General features: G+C 43.2%; 8 protein-coding genes across 16 annotated transcripts; 2 read left to right on the forward strand and 6 right to left on the reverse strand.

Annotated features, from left to right (window-relative positions):
* Nucleotides 1-253: 253 nt before the first annotated feature.
* LOC115758779 (tubulin-specific chaperone C) lies at nt 254-2,099 on the reverse strand. Of its 4 annotated transcripts, XM_030699546.1 has the most exons (3): nt 1,949-2,099; nt 1,722-1,873; nt 254-1,599 (listed from the first exon to the last, which is right to left on the reverse strand). In XM_030699546.1, the coding sequence occupies exon 3, from the start codon at nt 1,560-1,562 to the stop codon at nt 453-455; it is 1,110 nt and encodes a 369-aa protein (XP_030555406.1). In that variant the 5' UTR covers nt 1,563-1,599; nt 1,722-1,873; nt 1,949-2,099; the 3' UTR covers nt 254-452. The 4 variants fall into 4 exon arrangements, with proteins under 4 accessions (XP_030555406.1, XP_030555408.1, XP_030555405.1 ...); XM_030699548.1 differs by lacking the exon at nt 1,722-1,873; XM_030699545.1 differs by lacking the exon at nt 1,949-2,099 and having other exon boundaries at nt 1,722-1,935.
* A 107-nt stretch (nt 2,100-2,206) lies between these two features.
* Nucleotides 2,207-3,903, reverse strand: LOC115758780 (zinc finger protein 564-like). 2 transcript variants are annotated; one of them, XM_030699551.1, is made up of 3 exons: nt 3,646-3,903; nt 3,006-3,465; nt 2,207-2,944 (listed from the first exon to the last, which is right to left on the reverse strand). In XM_030699551.1, the coding sequence occupies exons 2-3, from the start codon at nt 3,251-3,253 to the stop codon at nt 2,491-2,493; spliced, it is 702 nt and encodes a 233-aa protein (XP_030555411.1). In that variant the 5' UTR covers nt 3,254-3,465; nt 3,646-3,903; the 3' UTR covers nt 2,207-2,490. The 2 variants fall into 2 exon arrangements, with proteins under 2 accessions (XP_030555411.1, XP_030555410.1); XM_030699550.1 differs by having other exon boundaries at nt 3,597-3,903.
* Nucleotides 3,904-4,183: 280 nt separating this feature from the next.
* LOC115758592 (zinc finger protein 436-like) lies at nt 4,184-6,681 on the reverse strand. Its single transcript, XM_030699312.1, has 3 exons — nt 6,259-6,681; nt 5,059-6,177; nt 4,184-5,000 (listed from the first exon to the last, which is right to left on the reverse strand). Exons 1-3 carry the CDS (start codon nt 6,492-6,494, stop codon nt 4,280-4,282), a joined length of 2,076 nt encoding a protein of 691 aa, XP_030555172.1. The 5' UTR covers nt 6,495-6,681; the 3' UTR covers nt 4,184-4,279.
* Nucleotides 6,682-7,311: 630 nt separating this feature from the next.
* LOC115758489 (nicotinate phosphoribosyltransferase) lies at nt 7,312-16,405 on the reverse strand. Of its 4 annotated transcripts, none has more exons than XM_030699170.1 (12): nt 16,232-16,405; nt 15,713-16,064; nt 13,724-13,894; nt 13,540-13,666; nt 13,201-13,284; nt 13,014-13,141; nt 11,886-12,026; nt 11,660-11,831; nt 10,896-11,267; nt 8,697-8,962; nt 8,227-8,636; nt 7,312-8,149 (listed from the first exon to the last, which is right to left on the reverse strand). In XM_030699170.1, exons 2-12 carry the CDS (start codon nt 15,804-15,806, stop codon nt 8,072-8,074), a joined length of 2,043 nt encoding a protein of 680 aa, XP_030555030.1. In that variant the 5' UTR covers nt 15,807-16,064; nt 16,232-16,405; the 3' UTR covers nt 7,312-8,071. The 4 variants fall into 4 exon arrangements, with proteins under 4 accessions (XP_030555030.1, XP_030555029.1, XP_030555028.1 ...); XM_030699169.1 differs by having other exon boundaries at nt 16,216-16,405; XM_030699168.1 differs by having other exon boundaries at nt 15,713-16,405.
* A 1,224-nt stretch (nt 16,406-17,629) lies between these two features.
* Nucleotides 17,630-19,257, reverse strand: LOC115758594 (putative tRNA pseudouridine synthase Pus10). The gene is made up of 2 exons (XM_030699314.1): nt 19,093-19,257; nt 17,630-19,030 (listed from the first exon to the last, which is right to left on the reverse strand). Exons 1-2 carry the CDS (start codon nt 19,210-19,212, stop codon nt 17,657-17,659), a joined length of 1,494 nt encoding a protein of 497 aa, XP_030555174.1. The 5' UTR covers nt 19,213-19,257; the 3' UTR covers nt 17,630-17,656.
* A 102-nt stretch (nt 19,258-19,359) lies between these two features.
* Nucleotides 19,360-20,111, forward strand: LOC115758636 (NADH dehydrogenase [ubiquinone] iron-sulfur protein 5). Of its 2 annotated transcripts, none has more exons than XM_030699371.1 (3): nt 19,360-19,461; nt 19,658-19,884; nt 19,945-20,111. In XM_030699371.1, exons 2-3 carry the CDS (start codon nt 19,672-19,674, stop codon nt 20,035-20,037), a joined length of 306 nt encoding a protein of 101 aa, XP_030555231.1. In that variant the 5' UTR covers nt 19,360-19,461; nt 19,658-19,671; the 3' UTR covers nt 20,038-20,111. The 2 variants fall into 2 exon arrangements, with proteins under 2 accessions (XP_030555231.1, XP_030555232.1); XM_030699372.1 differs by having other exon boundaries at nt 19,363-19,461; nt 19,661-19,884.
* Nucleotides 20,112-20,196: 85 nt separating this feature from the next.
* LOC115758951 (U5 small nuclear ribonucleoprotein 40 kDa protein) lies at nt 20,197-21,698 on the forward strand. The gene is made up of 3 exons (XM_030699750.1): nt 20,197-20,373; nt 20,635-20,764; nt 20,820-21,698. Exons 1-3 carry the CDS (start codon nt 20,266-20,268, stop codon nt 21,623-21,625), a joined length of 1,044 nt encoding a protein of 347 aa, XP_030555610.1. The 5' UTR covers nt 20,197-20,265; the 3' UTR covers nt 21,626-21,698.
* Nucleotides 21,640-22,461, reverse strand: LOC115758952 (protein transport protein SFT2). Its single transcript, XM_030699751.1, has 2 exons — nt 22,210-22,461; nt 21,640-22,146 (listed from the first exon to the last, which is right to left on the reverse strand). Exons 1-2 carry the CDS (start codon nt 22,393-22,395, stop codon nt 21,718-21,720), a joined length of 615 nt encoding a protein of 204 aa, XP_030555611.1. The 5' UTR covers nt 22,396-22,461; the 3' UTR covers nt 21,640-21,717.
* Nucleotides 22,462-22,868: the final 407 nt, after the last annotated feature.

Below are 22,868 nucleotides of genomic sequence, written 5' to 3' on the forward strand. Positions count from 1 at the left end.
GTAGATGCTTGATGTATTTGGGATGAGCTGGCCAATTTCGAAGGGGGCCACATGAAACTTGCATGAGTCGTGCCGTCGAATTGTCCGCTTGTTGTAACTGTAATTTGTGTGACAGTCGTCGGCGCACAGTCATTTTGGGCAGCCACTGATTATGCTAGCCAAATGGACATGTCAAATTGCGGCAAGAGAAGTTTCGGGGCAAGATGACGTGCCCCAAATAGGGCGAAGTCCCACCCACATTGCAGGCACATGGTTGGTGAATTAGTTTTGGGTGTATTTTATGTATCAACATTCAACTTGGATTATTTATTGGGCTTACGAGCTATTTACACAGTACACGTTATGTTGCTGGGCAGCGGCATCAGCAGCTCCATGAGCAGCCAGCCCAGAGGAAAGGCGTAGGCGAGCAGCGTGACGAGCAGGAGGAGCAGCCGCCTCCGCCGATGCCAACACTATATCATTGTGGCATCCTTGACGACATCCTTGCCATCGCTGGCAATGTTATTCAAAAAGTCGCGTCGCACAGCGCTCCAATTGGGCGCCGCATGATCCTTGAGCAGCGTCCAGTTGGGCGAATGGACCTCGGGCGACAGCCAATTGAAGTCGGCGACATCCGTGTAGTTATTCTGAGATTTGTTCAAGCCGGACTGTTCATAGTCTGCCTCCAGTTCTGCATAGTCATAGTTGTAGACATCAATCTCAATTTCACGACAATCCTCGATAATGGCGCGGCAGGTGACATGCAAATAGATTCGTGTCGCCTGGGATGAGTGCAGACGCAGCTGCTGGCAGGCAATTGCGACGGTGCAGCGCTCCAGTTGCTCGGCGAAGAAGGAACGGGCCACGGGACCGCAGAGCAGGGTGCACTGACTGGCATTGGATACCTGCACGGAGCCGGCATGACCCTGCAGCTCCACCAGGCACTTGTGCACATTGGAAATGGTTATGTCCTGGCCGTTCACATGCTCGGCGCGCAGCACAATGTGCGCATTGCGCTGATTGGAAATTGTCCAGGTGAAGGCGCTGCTGGTGCCGCCCGTCTTTGGTGTCTTCTCCGGTGCATCCACCTTGCAGAGATCAAGGGGCAGCTTATGCTTAACCGCCGACTTCTTGCCGCTAAAACCGAACTTTTTTTTGGGCATTAGACGCTGGCGCGCCTCATCACAGGCGCTGGTCAACGAATTGAGTGCATTCTGACAGGATTTGATCTTATAGTCCGACAGAAACATGGTCGATACGGTCAAATAACGCTGCAATTCCTGTATTTGCAGTGTAATGTCCGCGAACAACTTGCTGAGATCCGGCAGCGGCGCATCCCCGCTGTCCAACTGCATGGCGCCGATGCGCTGCTCTATGTCGTAGGCGCGCTGGCCGAAGGATTGGGCAAAGTAGTCGACGCCCTCGTTCTGTGCGCACTCCTTGCTGCGCTGCTCCAGCTTAACGTCCAAATAGTTTTGGCGATCCTTGTTGCGTTTGTTCAAGCGATCCAGCATGAAATCCTTGCGTGCAACGGCATCCACAATGTCCATGCTGTCCTCATGCTGTTTACTCGTTGGCTCCATTTTTCAATATTTTTGACTTGCAATATATTTAGTTCAACTGCAAGAGAAGTGTTAAAAATCAATGCATGCTAAAGATGGAGTGCTCCGTGCAGGTGTGTGTATGTGTGCGTATGTTTGAGCGTGTGTGTGCGTGTGTGTCATCGTTACCGTTGCCGTTACCGTTGTCTAAGCCGCAGAAACGAGAGCCCGTCTGCGCGCAGCTGCAGCGAAATTTTGTTAAAATCCGCACACAATTATATTGCTGCTCAATTCTGTCAATTCTGGCTATTGCAAAATAATGAAAATTTGCAACTTTTTCACTTTCACAGACGCTGGCAGCGCAGCACAGCCAAAGGAAAAGTCCAATAAACAAAAAGCTAACTCACTTTGGCACACTACACACTTACACACTCCCACCATGCGGGGCGGCCAACTTGTTTGAAATATGCCACTCAGCCGTCAACGCAGTTTACTGTGAATGGCAAAACGATGTAGAGGAAGCTGCTGCGCGTTTTGTGGAAGTTGGTTTGAAAATAATTTGTATTTTCAGTTGTCGATTGTTTTTTGTTTGAATTACCTGAGATGTCAAACTAAACTTTTGTTTTCACAAACTGCGTAGGTCATGACTTTTCTCCTTATGTTTCAGTGTAAAGCTGAGTTAAGTTAATTGGAGAAAATGCTGTTCAAAACAGCTTCCACTGTACATTCAAGCTTTTTTATTAATTAACAAATTCACTTAAAACTAAGTACTATTGTATAAGATGTTGTGGTAAAACTTTTGTATATGATTTCTAAGATTTTGTATTAAAAGATGATGCTTGAGATTTAAGATTTAAAGACCCTTTTGCGTTTCTCAACAGACTCTAAAGTTTGAGCAGACGCAGGCTTTTGGGGGTTCGTTCTCTCCATCAGACATTGATCCGAGGCAATTCATTGCACTTGGTACACATTAGCTGGCAGGCATGTCGTGTCTCCTCATATGCGCCCTGCACCTCGAGAGCTGGGCAAAGGTTTCCGGACAGTGGCTGCACTTGTAGCGCAGCAATTCGCTTTTGTTGCTGTTGTGCGCATTGAAATGCCGCATAAAGCTGCAATGCTTGAAGAAGACTCGCGGACAGTGTGGACACTGGAGCGACACGGCGTGCGTGCGCATATGGAGCAGATAGTGTGCATACTGATCGTAGGCATTCGGGCAATGTGGACACTTGTAGGGACATCTGTCCTTGTGGCCACGCATATGGGCTCTGTAGTTTGCGATGTGGGCAAAGCTAATCGGACATTGTTGGCACTTGTACGGCAGATTGTCCGTATGGATGCGCAGATGTATCTGGAGTTCGTAGCGCATCTCGAAGTGGCGCGGGCAGTAGGGGCACTGATTGCTCTGCTTGCCACTGTTATTACTCCTATATGATGGCAAATACATGTATTGAGTAGAGTTTTTGGATAGTTTCAGTTTGCGCTTACTTTATGCCTGGCGCTCCTTTCTGCTTGTGCCGCTGCTTTACGCTGCCCCGACTCTGACATTTTGTGGGCCTGTCCAGCTCTACCTGGATAGGTCCTATGTCAATTTCAGCATAGTCGTCCTCTGTTTTGATTTCCTTCTTTCCTACAGTTTTGGCCAGCATCGTCTCGGCGGAATGCCAATCAACACTTACGTCCTCCTCTTTTATATGCTCTACTTTTATGTATTTCAGCTCCAAATTCTCGCTCATTGTAGACAATGCAGTGCATTAAAACATAAAGTTAACATAAATTATTCTAGAATCCAATTTTAATCAATTGCGTGTAAACACTTCGTTCACAGCAACAGCTGCTTAAGGGCTGCCAACTCGGCAAAAAGAGCTTCGTGCCCAAACGCAAAAGCACGAAAAGGCACGAAAAAGTCCGTCAAGGCACGAGAAAGCCTTGCAAGGCACGGAGAGTCCTGGAAAGCAACAATTTAGCCAGTAAAATATCTAATGCGCCAAATATTAAGCAATATCTGAATATCACTGTTTTTTGAACTAAGCTTTTTTCAGACATCGAGAGATTTGGAGGCATCTCTGTACTAAATACCTAGAGATTTCTGTTGTGAGGCCCCAATTGATATTTTTATGCCTCTTACTTGGTTGCTGTTGCTGCAATATGTGGTCCGTTGACGTTGTCAACAATTATAAAGGCATCCAATTCTATCTTTAAGTACGGTCCGATGTCCATCTCTGTTAGAATAGCTTCATCACGATTCTCGAAGACAACTACATTTGGCTTCTTATTATGCGCGTCCTTCTCCTCCAATAGTACATATTTTCGCTCTTGCAAATGTAATATTTTTAATTAATTTAGCTTAAATAAACTTCATATAAACAAATTTCACTATAAGTCGTAGAAAAAAATTCGCATACAGCAACAGATGTTAAATGGCTGCCAACTTAGCTGAAAGTTTTGTAAGCGACAGAGCAAGAAGAAGAAAATGCTAAGTGCGCGCCAAAGTGAGTAATTCAAATATTCGCTTTAAGCACATATTTAAATTTCAAATAGAAGTGTTTAGTATATAACTAAATATAATTTGAGTGTAGCCTAATTCAATTATTTATGTATATTAATACTTATATATTAACATACACTTTTTAAAATTAATATAAGCTAACGAGCGACTGAGTAACATCCCGCAATTAAATTGTATAATTATTAATACTATTATTAATGGTCTAACTATTTAAGAAACAAATGCCATAGCATTGTAGATTTCAACTAAAATTTCATTTCATATGCTCACGCATATGCGCCTTGCAGTAAGAGTTTTGGGTAAAGGTTTTCGGACAGTGTGGACACTTGTACGGCCGCTCTCCAGTATGGGTGCACAGATGCACCTTGAGATTGTAGGCTTTCAGAAAGGAGCGCGGACAGTGGGGGCACTTCAGTGGTCGTTCGTTGGCATGGCCACGTAGATGGGCATTGAAATGCGAGTTCTGCGCAAAGGTCTTGGCACAATGCGGACACACATACGGACGCTCGCCCGTGTGGCTGCGCAGATGCTTCTTCAGATCGTGGCTGACCTTAAAGCCCTTGGTGCAATAGGTGCATTGATAGGGCCGTTCGCCGGTGTGTCCACGTACGTGCACAATGAAATGTGAGTTTTGTGCAAAGGTTTTGGGACAATGCGGACACCTGTACGGCAGATCGCTGGCAACTTCCATGCCATGACTCTGCAGGTGCTTCTTGCGATTCGAGTTGTTGGCAAATGTGCGCGGACAATGGGCGCACTTATATGGCCGTTCGCCGGAATGTTGTCGTATGTGTATCTTCAGGCCCGAGCTCTGGATAAATGTGCGCGTGCAGTGCGGGCATTTGTACGGCCGCTCACCCGTATGGCCGCGCATGTGCACCGTCAGGTTGTACGACTGGGTGAAAGTCTTTGAGCAATGCTCGCATTTATACGGCCGATTGCCTGTCGTCTGCCTGCTTGAGTGTGTGTAGCATCTGTTGAATATAGGGTATGTTAAGCTTGACTAACAAAACTTTAGTATGGGATACTCACTTTTCGTGCAGGCGCAGCTCTTTTATGTCCGTGAATGCCTTGCTGCAAACTTTGCATTTATAGCAACGCTTTGAGCGCACGGTTGCTAAAGTCTGTTCCTCCGGCGGCCTGCTCTCATCCGGTTCTATTTTGATGGGGGCCAGCACAATGTTGCTCTCAGCCAAATCATTTTTACTATCAGACTTATCTAATGCACTGTAGTCCGCTGTAGAACCGCTATCCTCCGTTCCGGGCTCCACTTTTATGCGGTCGGCAGCTATGAGCTCTGGCGTTTCGACTGTTTGGCTGATAGACGGATTAGCTTTGGCCTCGACTTGGGCTTCTTTCGGAAGGGTTTCACTTGACTCCGCCCGTTCTTTTTTGATACAGCTTACGTCTATGATTTCGTTATGCGCATTGTCTTTGTGGCGTTTTAAGCCAGAGCCTAGTTTGTTGCGATAGTTTTGCGAAATCTTAGCTCTATGAATATCTGAGTGCTTCTGCAGATCGTTTTCCGTCAGAAAGCTCTGCGGGCAATATGGGCATCTGAATGGCAGCTCGTCCGTACGCTCGCTGTGCGTATACGAGTGGTTCAGCAAATCGCTCCTCTTCATAAAGCCACGTGGACAGTATCGGCATCTGAATGGAAACTCGCCCGTATGCTCACAGACATGCGCTTTAAAGTTCGATTTGTGTGCAAAGCTGTTCGGGCAGTGTGGACACTTGTAGGGCAGCTTATCGCTATGAATCTGCAGATGAATTTCCAGCTCGAAGCTCTTCGTAAAGCCACGCGGACACTGCGGGCACTGCAGTATACCCTTGCTCGTGTGTGTGCAATTTCTGGGGCACAGTGGACATTTGAATGCATTTTTATCGATGTGCGTGCGTCGATGCTTCTTGAGATCGCCGTATTTCAGGAAACCCTGCGGACAGTCCGGGCACTGGTGCGGAAATTTGCCAGTATGTCCGTACATGTGCGTGGTGTAAATCGATTTATGGGAAAAACTGCTCGGACAATAGACGCACTTGTAGGGCAATTTATCTGTGTGGATCTGCAGGTGTATTGTGAGTTCGTCGCTTCTTTCGAAGTGCCTTGGACAGTGCGGGCACTGATGGGGTCCCTTGGGCAGTCTGTAATCCCTGCGTGCAAGCAAACATTGTATTAGAACATTATTACCAATTCTCCCAACGTGCATATTGAATCAATTATATATCGCTTACTCCAGTGTTACGGCAGGTCTCTGCTTTTTTCGCCTATCCCTTGCGTTGCCGGCAGCTGCCTGTCCCTGACACACTGCAGTCGCATCCGGGTCTATTTTGATGGGTCCTATGTCCATCTCCGTAAAATTGCTTTCAGTTTTAAGCTGGGCACAGCTGGCGTCCTCCGAGACCGTATCCATTGGCAGCGTCTCCTGTTCTTGCTCCTCCTGCTTGATTTTCACACAGCTCACGTCCATTATGGCGCCCACGCACGACAAAATCGCAACCAGTGCAAAAAGTAAGTGAATTTGTACAATAAAAAAAAAAAATTACCGAAAATAGCGTAAACATAAACAAATTCACGCACAGCAACAGCTGTTTGAGGGCTGCCAACCTGCTCGAAACGTTTCACATTGCAATAACAGCGTAGACGATGGCACACAATTGCCATATAATTTTTATTAATTCAACTATGTTAATAATATGTGCACACCAAATTTGTAATGCTAAAAGCAATTTTTGTGCCAAATCAAGACAATTTTATGGATAAAATTAAATAAAATATTTATAGATACACATAAACAACTCACTATCAGCAGCAGCTGTTAAAGCGCAGCCACTTTAAATGTTCTGTTAACATGGCATTTACAGCATACAAGAAGCAGCATAATTGCGCCTTAAAAATATATATTTAAAATCAGCAGCAGCTGTTAAAGCGCTGCCACTTTAAATGTTCTGTTAACATTTGCGCCTTTAAAATATATTTAAAATATGTGGGCTAACAGTTTTAAATACTTAAAGAATTTTTTGTTTTTAATTAATATAAATTAATTAGTATACTCTCATTAAATACATATCATTTTTAATTTTTATTTTTGTAATTTCGCTTAAAGATGTTAAAATAAAATTGTCTGTAATCTTTTGTACTAATAAAATATATTTTTTTCTTTTTGAACCAATTTTTCTACTCTTAAAGACTTTAGTTAAGCCCCAACCAGTACTGAGTACATCTTTATATAATTTTCAGCAAAAATTGCCCATCTACTCCCCTTTGCATTGAAATAAAACACAGAATTTTGTCGAAGCGCTCATTTAATAAACGTGTATTTTGTTTGACTGTGTAGTGTGTAGTGTATTGTGTATTGTGTACTGCTTTCTGGCTTACATTAAGATTGAACATATTTACACTTGATTATAATTAAACATAAGCATTTGTTTATGTTAAATATGTAAGTGTGCATTTACGTGTGCCGCCCTATACATGCAACTAATTAGCAAAACATTTGTACTTCAAACTGATTTGTTATTGGTTTTTGTTTAAGATTGTTTTTCTTTTTGTTTTTTTTGTTAGCAACATACAACACTTAACGACTAAAAATATTAAATACATCCAGCTTTTCGTTTTTCCACTTAAGTATTTGGTTACAGTTTACGATATTTTTGTGTAAGGCACATGACACATTCCTGAATATGATGTGCGTTTATATATGTATATAGAAATTTATGAGTTAGGAATCACTATGTATAAGCTACATATGGTTTATTGGTTGCTACTAAATGAATTTGAATTTGTGCGCAAATCACACAATTTTGCACATCGAAAAATCGGCTTAGTTTCAAATGTCACGCTACAAAGATTTTTTTTTTAGTTCGTTTCTGTTTTTGTTTGTTTCTGTTTTGTTTAGGAATCGTCAACTATTCCAAATGTTTACAATTAATGCATATGACCAGCAAATGACTAAAATCGCGTTGCGATTAGACCAAATAAATGTGTGCAATGGGCGTAGAATTTTCTGCGGAATTCGTACTTCATACGGCGGCCAACTTATATAGATCATGAGAGTTCGCCAATTGGGGCATTCTGCAGCCACAGATCGTGTATGAAGTTGTACAGATTATCGCTGACGGCCACCTGAAGCATGGGGAAGCATGGCAAATAGAATGAAGTAAATTAGTAAAGGGAATTAGAATTGATTTAAGTTGTTCGACCTTGTACGGCGTTGGGTTGAGCGTGCGCTTGTGATCATTGCGAAGCGTCTTCAGCGAGATTTGCACCTTCTCGCGCACCTGCTCCAGCGTGGGCAGCAGCTGGCATATTTTGCCCGCCTTCCAGTAGATCTTGTAGAGCGACTCAACGTGCGAGGGTATGACATAGGCGCGTTTCGACTCCTGAAACGGATGACGGCACAACACCTTCTGGCCAACAGCCGGCGGCAGTTCCGAATCCTTTTGCAGCAGATCAATCAGAGCATGCCCATCGGCGCTATACAAACGATAGGCATTCTTGTTGCCCGGCATGGTGACCTTCTCCACATCCTGACTGAGCTTAATGCGCGCCTGGCCGTTAATCTCCACTAGCTTGTAGACACAGCCCAGGGCCGGCTGTCGCTGGCAGGTAACTGTAACACAAATTCTTTTATTATTATTTCTTTTTAGTTTTGCATATTTATTTTAGTTACCCAAGTGAGTGCCAATGCCAAAGCAGTCGATCTTGTGGCCCTGCTCATTCAAGCTGAGTATGGTATCCTCGTTGATGTCATTGGAGGCGACAATGGTCAGCTTATTGAACCAGGGCACCTTGAAACGTTCCGCCACCTTCTCGAAGGCCTCGCGCGCCAGGCACGACAAATAGGCCAAATCGCCGGAGTCAATGCGTATGCCTAGCGCATGATAGCCCAGATCGTTGAGAGCCAGAGCCACGGCGCTAAAATTGAACAGTCCGCTCCTACAGAGAGAGAGAGAGCGCAGCGAGAGAGAAAGAGAAAGAGAGAGAGAGAGGGGAGAGAGAGCAAAATGAGCGTGCATTAAAACAAGGTGTCATAAGAAAGCAAGCAAAGGTGCAGCTTGGGATTTGGTTCTCCATTCAATTCAATATCTTTGCAACTAAGTTCAAAGCGAGGCAGATGCCACCAAAATGGGGGCGATGTATTGTGGGCGTGGCACTGGTCTAGACAAGCTGCAGAGTGCGCATTACGTGCGACCCAGAAGGCCAAGAGCATTAGAAATTATGCATTTTGCCTGGAGGAGGAGGAGGGAGGGATTGTGGTGAGGGGGAGGGGGGGGGGTGTACTCTATAAGTCTAAAATGTTCGTTTTAGTTTCTGAAGACACAAATCAAGCTTCAATTACTGAAAGCCATGCAGTGTGCTCTCTCGGACGTTTTCTTTCAAATGTAAATTGTAAAATTTTTTGGAAATATTTATGTGTGTATGTGTTTAAACATAAACAAAAAAAAAAAAAACAATCACACACACGAGAAATCAATTAACAATTACAAAACAAACTGAGAATTCAATAGGTAAACAATAATAGGAAAAAACATGTGTAAGTCTCGATAATTATACCAAAAATAAAATAACAGACATATATAGTATATATTATGCATGTATGTAGCATGGGCAACATTAAGGTGATTCAGTGTGGGTTTTCGTAGCTGAAATCTGTTCGATAACATTGTTAAAACTTCATTTCATATATATGTGTGAGTGTTATGATTATGCAATTCGTGTATAGTATGTGGCGTATTTTGTTCATGTTTTTTTTTTTTATGTATTTTGAAGACGTGTTTTACATACCTCTGCCAAAATAGTGCCGGGAAGTCATTTTTACTATGTTAGATATGGTTTTTTTTTTATATGTATATATATTTTTGTGTAGGCTTCTCTGATTATTTTTTGATTCGTTTAATGTCACAATTCACGAAGAGTATAAAAAAAGTTGTATTTAAATTAAATGAAAATGGTTAAAGAAATGTAAATGTAAGTGAACCAGTTGGTTAGTTATGTTAAAAGCTTTGCTAAATAAAAACAGAAAGTAGAAAAAGTGGCCCAGTATTCACCTCGTAGAGAAATCATAGGCAGAAAAAAGAAACTGTCAGTTGTGTCTTAAATTAACAGGTTCTCGTTACCATGTTTAGTACTGTTAGCTTTAAAAATTGTTTTATGTTATGTTAACTTGACAAATTATTTACTTGGCTGCACATTAACATAATTATGTTATGATAAATGTGTGTAAGTAAATGACGCGCTGTTAACGTAACGTTAACAATTCATAACATTGTCTTGGGTTCACATAATGCTGTTATGAGCAGACCTGTTAACTATATTTTAACAGTAAATGTTAAGTATTGCTAAAAAAAAACGTTCAAAGTAAATAATTGAGGAATAAGTCGAAAATAAATAAGAAAGGATTAAGAAAATTGGAGAAAATACAAAGTAGAGGGCACATCACCTGTTTTGCATATTGAGCTCGCCTAATTGTGTTAGCAATACCGTTAGCCTGGGCTTAGACCAATACATGTAGCACATACATACATATATAAATAGTGTTACATATGTGTATATATGCATAATTTTTGAATTTTTTCTTTTTTTTTTGATATAGCGCATGATATGACATTTCATGTGTGCGTGTGTGTGTGTGTAGTATTAGTAGGGGCACTCATGCTAGCCCCAGTTAACAGAAAAACAGAAAAACATGTGTATTAGTTAGAAAAATATAGCTTGGAGTTTTGTTAGTTAAAAAATCAATGAAAGAAATGGAAAACAACGCAGAAATAATGGCAATGAGTTTTGGTTTTTAATTTGTATTTTTTTTTTTTTTTGGTTAAATATTATTGTTGTTCCAGTTAAATTGAGTGTTTCGGTACGTGACATTTACCTGAATGACTTCTCGACATATTTTGGTAGGTACGCCGCCCCATTGGACGATGAAGTGCTGATTGTTGGAGTTCTTGTTGCTGTTGCTTCTGCTCTTGTTGCAGTTGCAGTTGGAGTTGGAGTTGCAGTTGGAGTGGCTGTTTCTGTTATTGTTGGCTCTGTGAGCTGTTTGTTGGAGAACCCATTTAAATGATTCAAATGGTGCTCATTGATCTGGCCATTGATCTTGTGTCCATTGATTTGACCATTTTGGGCATGAGGCGTGGTCGATGGCGTTGGAGGGGCATTGCCAATGCCATTCGTTGGCTGACTAGTTCTTGATTTGATATCAGTTTGTACGTATGAGACTTGTGTGACTTGTTCTGTTTCTCGGCTGTTGGGAATACTTGAATTATTACATACTTGCGACGAAAACAAAGCGCACAAAATGAAACTAACTCATAAATCGAGGATATTACGGACAGGGGGCGGGTACGGGTACGGGTACGGTGGGCATGGTCATCACAGAACAAGACATGACATATATAATTATATACGACTAGGTTAGGATTAAAAACTGCTCTTGTTGCTGTTACTTGTTGCTGCTTAAAACTGTTGAGTTAATTTGGTGCACGCTGTCAAATACTTGAGATATGTTAAGTTTCGACACACAAAAGTAAATAGTAAACAAAAGAATAAAGTTAACTAAAATGCCAAAACTCAAACGAATACTGAATATACATAACCAAAAACCGTTCCGAGAGAATCTGCCTAAAAGCGAAATACCTCTTAACATCGTACGTGTCGACAAGCGCCATGAAGCCATCCGGAAAGGCGATCGCATACGAGACCATCGCCGCCAATTCACCCTCGCTGGACTCCTCCGTGGATACGTCGAGGACATGCGATAACAATTGGCGATGCCGTATGGCATGCTCCAGCAGATCCTCCATCACACCTGTGCAGCAATTGGATAACAGACTCTTTGGTGTTTATATATTTAAATACTCACCCGTTTGCTTGTGCTTGAGCAGACGCGTCTTTAGCTCACCCACGCTGCTGAAGCTCGTGATATAGGCATGAGCATGCGTGCCCTTGACGGGTATGTTAAAGAGTTTACCAGCCAGCACATTGGAGGTGCCATCGAAGCCGCCTGGAAATGGAAGAGAGACCTAATTAGCTGTCTACATTCTTGCAATCGTATAAGAAGGCTTCTCTTAAATATAGACTGTTAAACTTCCTTTAACATTTGACTATCTGTTAACTCTTATTAACAGCAGCATATTATGTTGTGAAGCATGTTATAGTCCTTAACAGAAGCTCTCATTAACATTTAATAGTTATGTAAAGGCTTTTATTTTAAGCATTTCTCTTTAGATAAATTCAAATTAAGTCCATTTGATAGCAAAAATCCGGCTTAATGATTGGCCATTAAAATTAGAAGCCGTATAAAACCTTGGTGCCAAGTGGACGCGCACGCGAATATATCGATTAAGAATCAAGTAAAAACCCAGATCCAACGTATTATAACTAAACGCATTACAAAGTTAAAGTTTTTATTGTTGCACCCAACAAGTTTTTGGGCGAAAGGGTAACACAAAGTTACGATGTGTGAGCGCCAATTGAAATTTAGGTGCCAGTCGGCGTCTGGTACGGATAGCGACCCACACATGAGCAGACGGCGAAAAGTTTGTAACTTTTCTTTTTTGTTTTTTGTTGGGGCCTGCGGCATTGCGTGTGCCACCCACTTTTAACACATACAACATGGACAGTTCTTGAACTTTACAGATGGAGATATGGTGGAGGAATAGAGCGTACCACCAGCTGGGCGTAACAAGGCTGGAGCCCACATCGAGTGACAGTGACACGTGCTTTGCATGCAAGCACATCATAAAAGACCAGAACAAGCTATATGAAACATTGCCGACTGACTATCCAAGCCCCAAGTTCCGCTGCATGGATCAATGCGAAGGCAAAATTGAGGCAATCTTCCATGTGGGGCGTTTTTGGGGCCTGTCTTTTAATTGATTACGAGCCAGGTGCATGCAATTTGGCAATGCCGAAAAAGAATATAAATATATATCCATATCGCACACGTTTGACCTTAGTTGTCACGGCAAAATCGTCGTAGTTTCTGTACCTGTATAGGAATACTTTGATGCGGATAGTCCTCCGTCCGGTCCCTGCGCTCGACGCAGCCCAAACTCCAGCAGTTTAACGTGTTTGCCAGCCACCATGCGATAGCGCGCTGCATTTGTCGCCATTAAGCTGGGTAATAAAATACAATTAAATAAGAGATTCCCATATAGATATCACTGTTCACTCACCTGGCATAGTTCACGAGCGTGAGCAGCGTTGTCTCCAGCAGTTGTACAATTATCAAGGGTCCTTCAAGCTTTATGATGGGCACGCTGTATCATATAATTTATATGAGGATGCAAAGATTTATAAAAAACAAGATTCATGATAATTCTGTATCTTACAGTGGATATCAGAATAATAAGAATCACAGTTTAAAAATGATGTAAACAGCGAAACTATCAAAGTTTTGATGCTTTAACAGGCATGTTAAGCATTTAGCAGACAAGTTAAGAACTTAACAGTCATGTTAAGAGCGCCTTTTAACTTAAGCTGAGCCTAAAAACCAACCTTATCGATCAACTCACCGGGGAAATGCCACAGTGCCCTCATCAATGGCATAAAGCGTAACATCATGAGCTGTCAAATTGCCCAAATACTCAAAGAACTCATTCTCAATGCCCTCGGGCAGTGTTTGCCGCAGATAATCAATATCTATGAGGAAACAATTTTATGAATATAAAATGAAGTACGATTAATTGATAAACTTACCGCTCTGCGAGTAATGAAAGCTGTCTAAGAACTTGAGGCACTCCTCTAGGCCGGCAAATATGGTAAATTCGCCATGGAATGGATTGTTGCGAAAGAAGAGATCAAAGACCGCCTGATCGTCCGTTTTGCCCGACTTCCAGTAGGCATAGGCCATTGTTATTTGATATAAATCTGCGTTAAGTCAAATAAGAGTGATAAAGCCGATAAGCAAACCTGACGATTAACAAAATGACATGATGCCTTCTACTCGTTGTGTGCTTAATCATTATACGATTGGTTAAATCCAGCTCGTGCGATAAGATACGATCAAAGTTCACAGCTCGCATGCAAAATTGCAGGCCTCACAAAACAAACACGCCACAATCCAATGCAAATTCTTATCTAAATAAGACTCAAAGATCATCCAATTACATGTCTGTATATATATTTATTTTTTTCCGCATGGCCAGAAATAGCTTAAGACTAAAAATGTAAATGTCAAGCAGAAGCTTGAACTAATTTAAATTGCCTATTCGAATGCAAAATGCAAAACGCTTTCAGTTCAATGAAAAACTAACCAAATTTGTTTTTTAATAGTTATTAGTTTTTCTAGAATTTGAGGAATATCAACTTCAGTCTCTATGTCCGAGTCTATTTAGGCTACCCTTTATTATACCCTGAACCCATTAAAAATGGGTATAAGGGTATATTGTATTTGTGCGAAATCCAAATGTATGTAACAGGCCCCGACCCCATAAAGTATATATATTCTTGATCAGCATCAATAGCCGAGTCGATCTAGCCATGTCCGTCTGTCCGTCCGTATGTATGAACGCAAGGATCTCAGAACCTATAAGAGCTAGGGACTTGAAATAGATGTAGGTGCTCCTAGTTCCCGCGCAGATCGAGTTTGTTTCCGATAATCGATAACTTACTCCGTTTCCAAGCAATCGATAAAAATCGATATCGATATCCTGTTTTTTAAGCAATTTTGGTAAATAATAAGAGCTAGAGTCACCAAACTTGACATATAGCTTCTTAAATAGAATATATATATGCATTTGATGTTGGAAGAAGAGGGTTCAGGGTATCCCCTAGTCGGGAGCTCCCGACTAGAACCTCTTACTTGTTTTTTTTTTATTTTAATGCATCCAACCAAGCGTATTTGCTTTCGTAGTGAATCACGGATTTATATGGTACGTTGGTTGATGATAACAATTTTTATTTTTAACATTTCTTCATTTTTACTTGGAAGCATGAGAAGACTTTTTCTGTTTACTCCAAAGAGTATTTATTTTAAGAGCTTGACCTCGTTCAATAATAAAAAGTTTTTCTAATGTTTTCGTATAGCTCGCATATAAGAAATATTTTACTATTATATGCGCTAGACCTCATCTAATAAGCAAATGATCTATTTTAACGCTTGATAATACGTTTTCTTATAACTTTAACCTTAGCCGATCTATTTGAGGTAAAGTCAGTCCTAAGTTTAAGAGATCTTGCCTTTAATTGTATTCAAAATGAATTTCAAATCTGAATCTTTTATTTCGTAGTTCGTTAATTATTTGTTATTAAGGGAGTCTATAATGAAAATATAATATTTATAGAAGTTCTTATGACGTAGTTTCTCAAATGATTATTACTTAAATGTAAGATATTTATCTTAGATGCCAAAGATGATTTTGTTTAATGGAGAAACATTTTTGAGAGCCCTTCCTTATTCCTCGACAATTTGTATTACTAGCTCTTATAGCTATAGACGGACATGGCTAGATCGACTCAGCTATGGATGCTGATCAAGAGTATATATATACTTTATGTGGTCGGAATATATATATACCTTACGTGGTCGTAGACTTTATGTACTCTATTGGGTTCAGGGTCTCAAAAAGAACTCGATTCAATTACATATAAACTCTCATTGAAAGCTGTTGATCTTTGTTGATCATTTTTGATATTTATGTATATTTGAAGAGATAAGTTTCCCCGATTTTGGAATATAGTACCTACCGGTGAGCAGCGGTTGGACAACGCCATTCTGATTCATCCGTCCACGGTCCATAAATTGGCCGCCCGAATTGCAGCTAATTTCACGGTCGTTCATGATCACAAATGTTGTTGTTGTTGTTGTTGTTGTTGTTGTTGTTGTTTATAAAGCACTAACTGACACGTTTGTGGGTCGTTTACACACACATACACACGCACACACACACACACACACACAGAGGGAGCGTGGCAAATAAATAAGATTAAATGAATATTCTTTGCAATTTAATCAAAAAAGTCGTTGAACTTTTTCTGCCAAGTATATGTAGCTTGTAGTCGTATATATCTATTTGTATATTTGTATATATTCATGTATCTGTAAGATTCAAATTAGGCGCATTAAATAGTTGTTGTTGCTTTTTGAGAGCCGCTTTAAATGACGTAAGCGGCATGTATGGAAATACTGGGTTAATTAAATGCAAAAATTAAATAAGAAAATTGAATTTGAAGTAAATCAAAATGCACACATTCGACTTTGCATACGTCTGTGCGTTATCAGTCGAGCCTTTTATCACTGTGAGAGGGCGACAGGCACTGGGTCAGCGCGCACGATAATGATAATAGACGCTGTCAACACTTTGAGAATTTCTTAATTTTGTTTTTGTTTTTTGTTTTTGAATTTATCGCGCAAGCAAAACGTTTTCGCTAAGCGTCTCGAGCTCAACTAAATTGAACGGAACTGAGCTGCGAGCGAGCGAGTTGAAATTCTGCTGCGAGCAGAGCGCGCGCGAAATGCGTTTGCTGGGTTGCAAGCTATAAATTGTGACGGGAAATTTGCCTGCTGGGTGAATTTGTTGATTGTTGTTACTTAGCAGCCGGCCAGAGCGAGAGGGGGCGCGTCAAAGAGAAGAGCGGAAAGGCATACATATGTAGGGTTATGGGGTTTGGCGGGCTGTGCACTGGGTTTGTTTATTTCGGCTGCTGTCTGCTGTCGTCTGTTGTGTGTTGCTGATTCTATTGATTACACACGTGAGGCGCTGCTAATGTCGTCATTGGGCCCCAACGTGTTGCACACTGGCGGCGGCAGCAGCAGCAGCAGCGCAGGCATTGAAGTCAGTGAAGGTTGCCTGAAGGTCGGCGGGCCGTTCTCGCACACACACCCAATCCGCGCGGGCAAGTCAAGACGCGTACTGATAGGAAAAATACAAAAAAAAAAAACACTTCTTTCCGTGCGTACATTTTTGCAGTCACTGTGTGCAGCAGCTGCTGCAATGTGCAACACTCACTTTCACTTTCTGTGCACGTTTCAATTCATAATTTATAAATTTGCGGGCGCTGCTTTTTTTCAGAATGCGCATAGAACGCAGCAGATGTGCACAACAGTGTTTAAATCACTGTTTACAGTCACACATTTAGCTAATTATATTTATCAATATGCTTGAGCACACGCGACAATACGATTTGTTTAATATATGAATGTTAATAAACTTTAAAAGTTAAAATAACGCAACTAAACAAATCAGTATGCGACTTGCAAGCGCTCTCAGCTGATAAGAGAGCAGTGCTGCCAACTTGCTGGCATGCGCTTCTACAGGTCAGGCTGAACAGTGCGCTACCTTGCTCTCCACAGTGACGTCACAGCTGTTAAGTTTTGTATGCGGGTCTTGCATAGTGCAAGTGCTTAAATCAAATTAACATTTATTTGTTTGCGTAAACAAGTACTTTGAACTTATTTTTATTTTCCTAATAACAACTAAATACATCAGTGAAAAATAATCATAATATTAAGATTTCAAGAATTGCTCTACGCCAATTGGCCTACTAATGAACTATTCGAATTAGTGACGTCACGCCATAGCGCGTATATTTGCATCTCATGCCATTTGACGCAACTGCGCGAGGCGCAGCCCCCAATGTGCCCGCAACCAGTGTTGTAAGTCTTCACAAAATTCAAAACAAAACAGCCGTTTATTCAGTTTCCGCATTATTTACATCCGCTGGCCAATCCAGGTCTATGCCAACCACGTCCAACGCCAATATGTCAATGGGTTTGCCTATAATTGAGGATATGGACGGTGTCGTGCGCCCAAATTCGCCATGCACCAGCTCCTTGATATAAGTGCCCGCCTGGCTGACCACATCAATGATCAGCAGGCGCGGATTATCCCGAAAAACGCGCGTCTTTACACTGAATATTGTGCGGGGTCGGGTGTGAAGCGGCCGGCGATGCAATACACGAATGGGCGTCTTCTGGTGTATATCAAAGCTCTCCGATATTTGCAACTTTTGCAGAATATCCAACGTAACCGGCTGCTCCAGCACGCATAAGGCGCGATAATACTTTCGCTTTTGCTCCTCGCCAGTTTTAATGTGCGTCAGCTGCTCGCGCGGCACCACCTGCAGATTGTGTATGGACACCTTGCCGGTGCGATCCACCGCCTGTTCCATTTGATGGGCCTGCTGGCGCGTCATGCTGCTCCGCCGGGCATTGGCTATTTCCAGCACAAAGGGACGCCCCTTGCCCAGACAGCGCACATCGACATCCTCACGGCCGCTCGACATGAACGTTATCTTCTCCAGAGTCTCGCTGAAATGCGGCCCCACATGCCGCACAATTATCTCCTCAATGCTCTCCTCCATAATGCGCTTGCCGTGCAGCACCCAAGGCGTGTGCGAGAGCTCTCGACTGAGCTTGCGATAGCGTCCGGCCACGCAGATCAGGGGACCCGTCAGCTCGATGGCCTGCAGCTGCAGTGCGTCCTCAACGGCGGTCGGTGGTATGGGCAAGTATTTCTCAAAGAGTTCGGCCTTTATGCGCGCCGGCTGATATTGTTTCTCCAGCAGGCCACGTGAGATTTCGATGCGTTTCTGGTGGGCCGCCTTGGCGGGAAATGCCGCCCGGTTAAGCTCCGCCAGCTTGGCCACTTCCGCCGCCTCCACGCTGTGCCGCACATCGATGTTTATCATCAGTCCATTGGCATCGTACGCCTTGCCCAGCCTGGCGCACACTATGGGATGTAGAATCAATTTGACCGCCTCCTTGATGGGCACATCCGGCGGACAGTTGTCATCCACGGTGCTGCGACCAAATTGACGCTGCAGCGCAAACCACATGGATAGCTGGCGCAGCTGCAGCGTCATGGGCAGGCTAATGGCCAGGACAATGCCCTCGCTATCATAATTGGCGAAATCGGACTTGAGAATTCCTTCGATTAGTTGAGTTTGAAATTCCTCCGAGAAGAGACCCAGGCAGGTGGAGCAAATGCTGAAGCGCGGCTTCTTTGGCGGCTGCTCATCGGGCGTGTCCTGTGCGCCAGCACATTCCGACACTTCAACATCCAGCTAGAATTAAGATCGTCTATATTTGTTGATAAGCCGCTCGGTTTTGATTTGTTTCTGCTCACGCGCTTAAATGTTTGCTGCATGTCACGATATTCGTTGCCGCGCGCTTTTAAATAACGCAGCTGACACACGCGGCAGACGCCACAGGCCGCCAAGTAGTCAATCAATGCCTGATTTTTCATATTATCTCAATAGTTAATTCAATAAAATGAAACTAAAAGAGCAAAAACTCAAGCTTTAAGATGTAAACAAAACGTGCAACCAAAGCAACGTTTGTCAACACTGTTTAACAAGTTACACTCGATTATTTTGCAGTGCAACTAGCTGCAACCTATCGACAGCTGCTTTGCCAGTGTGACCAGCTGTGCTGCTACAATTTATCGGCCGTCTATTGTCAAATATTCCCATTTTTCATTTGATTGGAATTTAAGGTGCGTTTCAGCTGTTGTAAGCCTCCTATTTTGTGTAATAGCTCCCAAAGTGCAGCTTAAACAGCAACAACTGACATCAGTTGGTGTTAGGGCCCAGCTAGAAGCATTGTTATTGTTACGTCACAGAACGACGAACTGGCCGTCGTCACATACTCCAATTGGAAAGCACAAATAATACAAATATATTGTTTTTTAGCAGCTGCAACCGAAATGTCGCTGACGCCCTTCCTGCGCCTGCCACTCACCGATTTGACCGGCTGCCTGATCAATCATCAGACCTACGACAAATGCGGCAAGTTCGAAATGAAAATGATGGACTGCCTGGAGGCCTACGGGCTGGAGCGCGGCAAAACGCAGTGCGCTGAACTGATTGGCGACTTTCAGGAGTGCGTAGGCATGAGAAAGCAGTTGATGCGCTTCCATGTAAATTCATGTCCTAAAATGTTCCAAGTTCAACTGTTTATTGAGTATTTTTTCTTACAGGCCATGCGAAACGAACGCTACAGGCAATGGCTTACTGGTGAGCGCAAGCGGGAGGAACTGTTTGCGGAGCCACCACGCGTGGATGCATATTAAGCTGCTCACAGTCGGGAATAATTGCATATGTATAGCTGAAATATGTTTTAAATAAAAAAAATCGTACAAATTAGGATGTTCTATTTATTTGTTTCTGCTGATGGTATTTTGCTAGTGTTGGTAAAGTTGCGCTTTGCAACACTGAGCTGCAAGCGAGTTGGCAGCACTCGCATTTGTTTTTGCGGCCGAAAATCTGCTCGCATACGTTTAGTTAAATTTATAAATAAAATGGGCACAAAACGTCCAAATAATAGCGTGGTGCTGGCGCAGGAGCCCAAGCGCAGCAAAAATGACATTATGGCCTATACAAATCGGGACAAGGCACTGCTCGAATCGGTAAGCAAGCGTCGTGTCGCTGGCTGAAGAAGAAGAAGCATGCTTGGTGTTGGCTTATATTATACCCTTGCAGAGAGGGTATCATAATTTTATTACGAACTGTGTGACACCAACCATAACATGTGCATGTCATATATCATATAGTTGGAAAAACAATTTTTGTTTGTATAGAATAGATATATTCGGCACATCTGATATTCTTGTAAAGGGTATTAAAACTTCGATATAGCTAGTTCATCTTACTCTTATTTACAATTGTAGGGCGTGCGGCGCACTTCCAATCTGCAAGCGCCCATCATGCAGCTGGAAGGACATGAGGGCGAAATATTTACCACAGAATTCCATCCGGAGGGCGAGATGCTGCTCTCCTCGGGCTTCGATAGGCAGCTGTGTAAGTTGGCAAAGCACATCGCCGATGTTTCCTGGTCTAACTTCTTGTTCTTTAGATATCTGGCAGGTGTATGGGGAATGTGAGAACATTATGGCCATGTCCGGGCACAGCGGAGCCGTCATGGAGGCGCATTTTACGCCGGATGGCTCGCATATATTCACCTGCTCCACAGACAAAACGCTGGCCATTTGGGACATTGTGACGGGTCAGCGAGTGCGGCGTCTCAAGGGGCATTCGAACTTTGTGAACAGCGTGCAGGGATCACGACGTGGCCAGCAGCTGTTGTGCTCCGGCAGCGATGATCGCACCATACGCATCTGGGATGCACGCAAAAAGCAGGCGGCCCACGTGCTGGAATCACCCTATCAGCTGACGGCCGTTTGCTTTGGCGATACCAGCGAACAGGTCATCAGCGGCGGCATTGACAATGAGCTCAAGATCTGGGACATACGCAAACAGCAGGTGCTACATCATTTGCGTGGACACACGGACACCATAACGGCCGTCGCACTGTCGCCGGAGGGCGACTTTGTGCTCACGAATGCCATGGACAATACGCTGCGCGTGTGGGATGTCCGCGCCTATGCGCCGGGTGAGCGTTGCGTCAAGGTGTTCCAGGGGCATCAGCATAACTTTGAGAAGAATCTGTTGCGCTGCGCCTGGGCACCGGGCGGCGACAAGATCAGCGCCGGCTCAGCCGATCGTCATGTCTACGTTTGGGACGTGAACACCCGGCGAATACTGTACAAGCTGCCCGGGCACAATGGCAGCGTGAACGATGTGGATTTCAGTCCGCGCGAACCGTTGATACTGTCCGGGTCCAGCGACAAGACACTGTATCTGGGCGAAATAGAGGACTAGTCCTAGTATCACAAATAAGTTTTATTTCTGCATTATCATAACGATTAATAAATAATTTGTATAATTTCAAATATATGATTATTGTACACAATTTAGACGGGCAGCGCACTGGACGAACTGGAGACGCTGCTCTTGAAGAGCTGGCCAAAGAACTTGAGGCCTGTCGCCCCGCCGGGCACCATGCCCAGCAGCATGAACAGCAGCGTGATTATCTGTGCCACAGCAAACAATACCGTAAATGCTGTGCTCTTGGCCACCAGCGCAAAGTACAGGGTCAGCGTGAGGCAGGCGCTGTACGAGATGGAGGTGGCCAGACGGGGCCTGGAGAACATTTGCTTGAAGAACGCCTGGAAGCCGATCAGAAAGCAAAAGCTGAGAATGAAGAACAGGCTGCCGAGCGTAAAGAGCAGCGCAAACTTTGGCTTGAGCATCAGCACCGGAATGTAGAGCGTGGATAGGGTCATGCACAGGCAGCCCATGCCCAGGCAGGCGACAAAGCCAACAATGCGCTGCAGACGTGACTGTAACGGGAATTATAAGCACAATAATAACAATTGAATGATACGGTCGGATGCGTCACCCACCAGCTTGGGGCAGCAGGAGTCTTGGGTGTCCTTTAACCAACTGTTTGCCTCGGGCGGTTCGCTTGTGCGCGAGAAGATCTGCGCCAGGCCTGGCACCTTTATCTGCGGCAGCTTTACATTGAAGTTCTTTTTCTGATCGCTCTGCAGCAGTAGATATTCATCTAGATCCTGCTTTAAATTGCTCATTCTCAGCAGTAGACCAAATGCCACCGCATAAATATTTTTAATAATCGTAATTGTTTTTTGTTTACTGCCAACCCGACAATCAGTTGTCTATGCGTAAGGTTGGCAGCGCTGCAAGTGTTGTAAAGTGTACGCATAAGTGCCGCTTTGTTTTGAAAATCAAATGTCTTATCGGCGAGTATAATATATTATTCATTTTAAATTAAATATAAGCACAAGTTACAGTGCAGTTATAATCGTTAACTATTTTTTCTTTTAACTTCGTAATATAGTAATATGGTCTGTTATAATGCCTCTTCTTATACAACACAAACATATATTTATAATATGAGGCTAAGGCGCCTGACGTCACAAATTCAATAACCCACAGCACTCTGGTAGAGCTGCCAACCTTGTTCATATGGGAAATGCACAATTTCTGCCCCTTAAAAAATGCTGGCGTTGCCACACGTCCACGAATGCCAGCCCTCACTCAT

The sequence above is a fragment of the Drosophila novamexicana genome, unplaced genomic scaffold (genome assembly GCF_003285875.2).
Source record: "Drosophila novamexicana strain 15010-1031.04,08,12 unplaced genomic scaffold, DnovRS2.1 tig00000193-arrow-pilon, whole genome shotgun sequence".
NCBI classification, from domain to species: domain Eukaryota; kingdom Metazoa; phylum Arthropoda; class Insecta; order Diptera; family Drosophilidae; genus Drosophila; species Drosophila novamexicana.

What these genes read in the sequence shown, in the direction of transcription:
- LOC115758779 (XM_030699548.1), bottom strand. Translation starts at nt 1,562, where the DNA reads ATGGAGCCAACGAGTAAACAGCATGAGGACAGCATGGACATTGTGGAT.
- LOC115758780 (XM_030699551.1), bottom strand. Translation starts at nt 3,253, where the DNA reads ATGAGCGAGAATTTGGAGCTGAAATACATAAAAGTAGAGCATATAAAA. An exon ending in AAAGGAGCGCCAGGCATAAA is followed by an intron (nt 2,945 to 3,005) that starts GTAAGCGCAAAC and finishes GCCATCATATAG; the next exon opens with GAGTAATAACAGTGGCAAGC.
- LOC115758592 (XM_030699312.1), bottom strand. Translation starts at nt 6,494, where the DNA reads ATGGACGTGAGCTGTGTGAAAATCAAGCAGGAGGAGCAAGAACAGGAG. An exon ending in AGACCTGCCGTAACACTGGA is followed by an intron (nt 6,178 to 6,258) that starts GTAAGCGATATA and finishes GCTTGCACGCAG; the next exon opens with GGATTACAGACTGCCCAAGG. An exon ending in GAGCTGCGCCTGCACGAAAA is followed by an intron (nt 5,001 to 5,058) that starts GTGAGTATCCCA and finishes TATATTCAACAG; the next exon opens with ATGCTACACACACTCAAGCA.
- LOC115758489 (XM_030699170.1), bottom strand. Translation starts at nt 15,806, where the DNA reads ATGAACGACCGTGAAATTAGCTGCAATTCGGGCGGCCAATTTATGGAC. An exon ending in GGCACTGTGGCATTTCCCCG is followed by an intron (nt 13,285 to 13,539) that starts GTGAGTTGATCG and finishes TATATGATACAG; the next exon opens with CGTGCCCATCATAAAGCTTG. An exon ending in TATGTCGAGAAGTCATTCAG is followed by an intron (nt 8,963 to 10,895) that starts GTAAATGTCACG and finishes CTCTCTCTGTAG; the next exon opens with GAGCGGACTGTTCAATTTTA.
- LOC115758594 (XM_030699314.1), bottom strand. Translation starts at nt 19,212, where the DNA reads ATGAAAAATCAGGCATTGATTGACTACTTGGCGGCCTGTGGCGTCTGC. An exon ending in TGCAGCAAACATTTAAGCGC is followed by an intron (nt 19,031 to 19,092) that starts GTGAGCAGAAAC and finishes TCTTAATTCTAG; the next exon opens with CTGGATGTTGAAGTGTCGGA.
- LOC115758636 (XM_030699371.1), top strand. Translation starts at nt 19,672, where the DNA reads ATGTCGCTGACGCCCTTCCTGCGCCTGCCACTCACCGATTTGACCGGC. An exon ending in AGCAGTTGATGCGCTTCCAT is followed by an intron (nt 19,885 to 19,944) that starts GTAAATTCATGT and finishes TTTTTCTTACAG; the next exon opens with GCCATGCGAAACGAACGCTA.
- LOC115758951 (XM_030699750.1), top strand. Translation starts at nt 20,266, where the DNA reads ATGGGCACAAAACGTCCAAATAATAGCGTGGTGCTGGCGCAGGAGCCC. An exon ending in ACAAGGCACTGCTCGAATCG is followed by an intron (nt 20,374 to 20,634) that starts GTAAGCAAGCGT and finishes TTACAATTGTAG; the next exon opens with GGCGTGCGGCGCACTTCCAA. An exon ending in GGGCTTCGATAGGCAGCTGT is followed by an intron (nt 20,765 to 20,819) that starts GTAAGTTGGCAA and finishes CTTGTTCTTTAG; the next exon opens with ATATCTGGCAGGTGTATGGG.
- LOC115758952 (XM_030699751.1), bottom strand. Translation starts at nt 22,395, where the DNA reads ATGAGCAATTTAAAGCAGGATCTAGATGAATATCTACTGCTGCAGAGC. An exon ending in ACTCCTGCTGCCCCAAGCTG is followed by an intron (nt 22,147 to 22,209) that starts GTGGGTGACGCA and finishes TTCCCGTTACAG; the next exon opens with TCACGTCTGCAGCGCATTGT.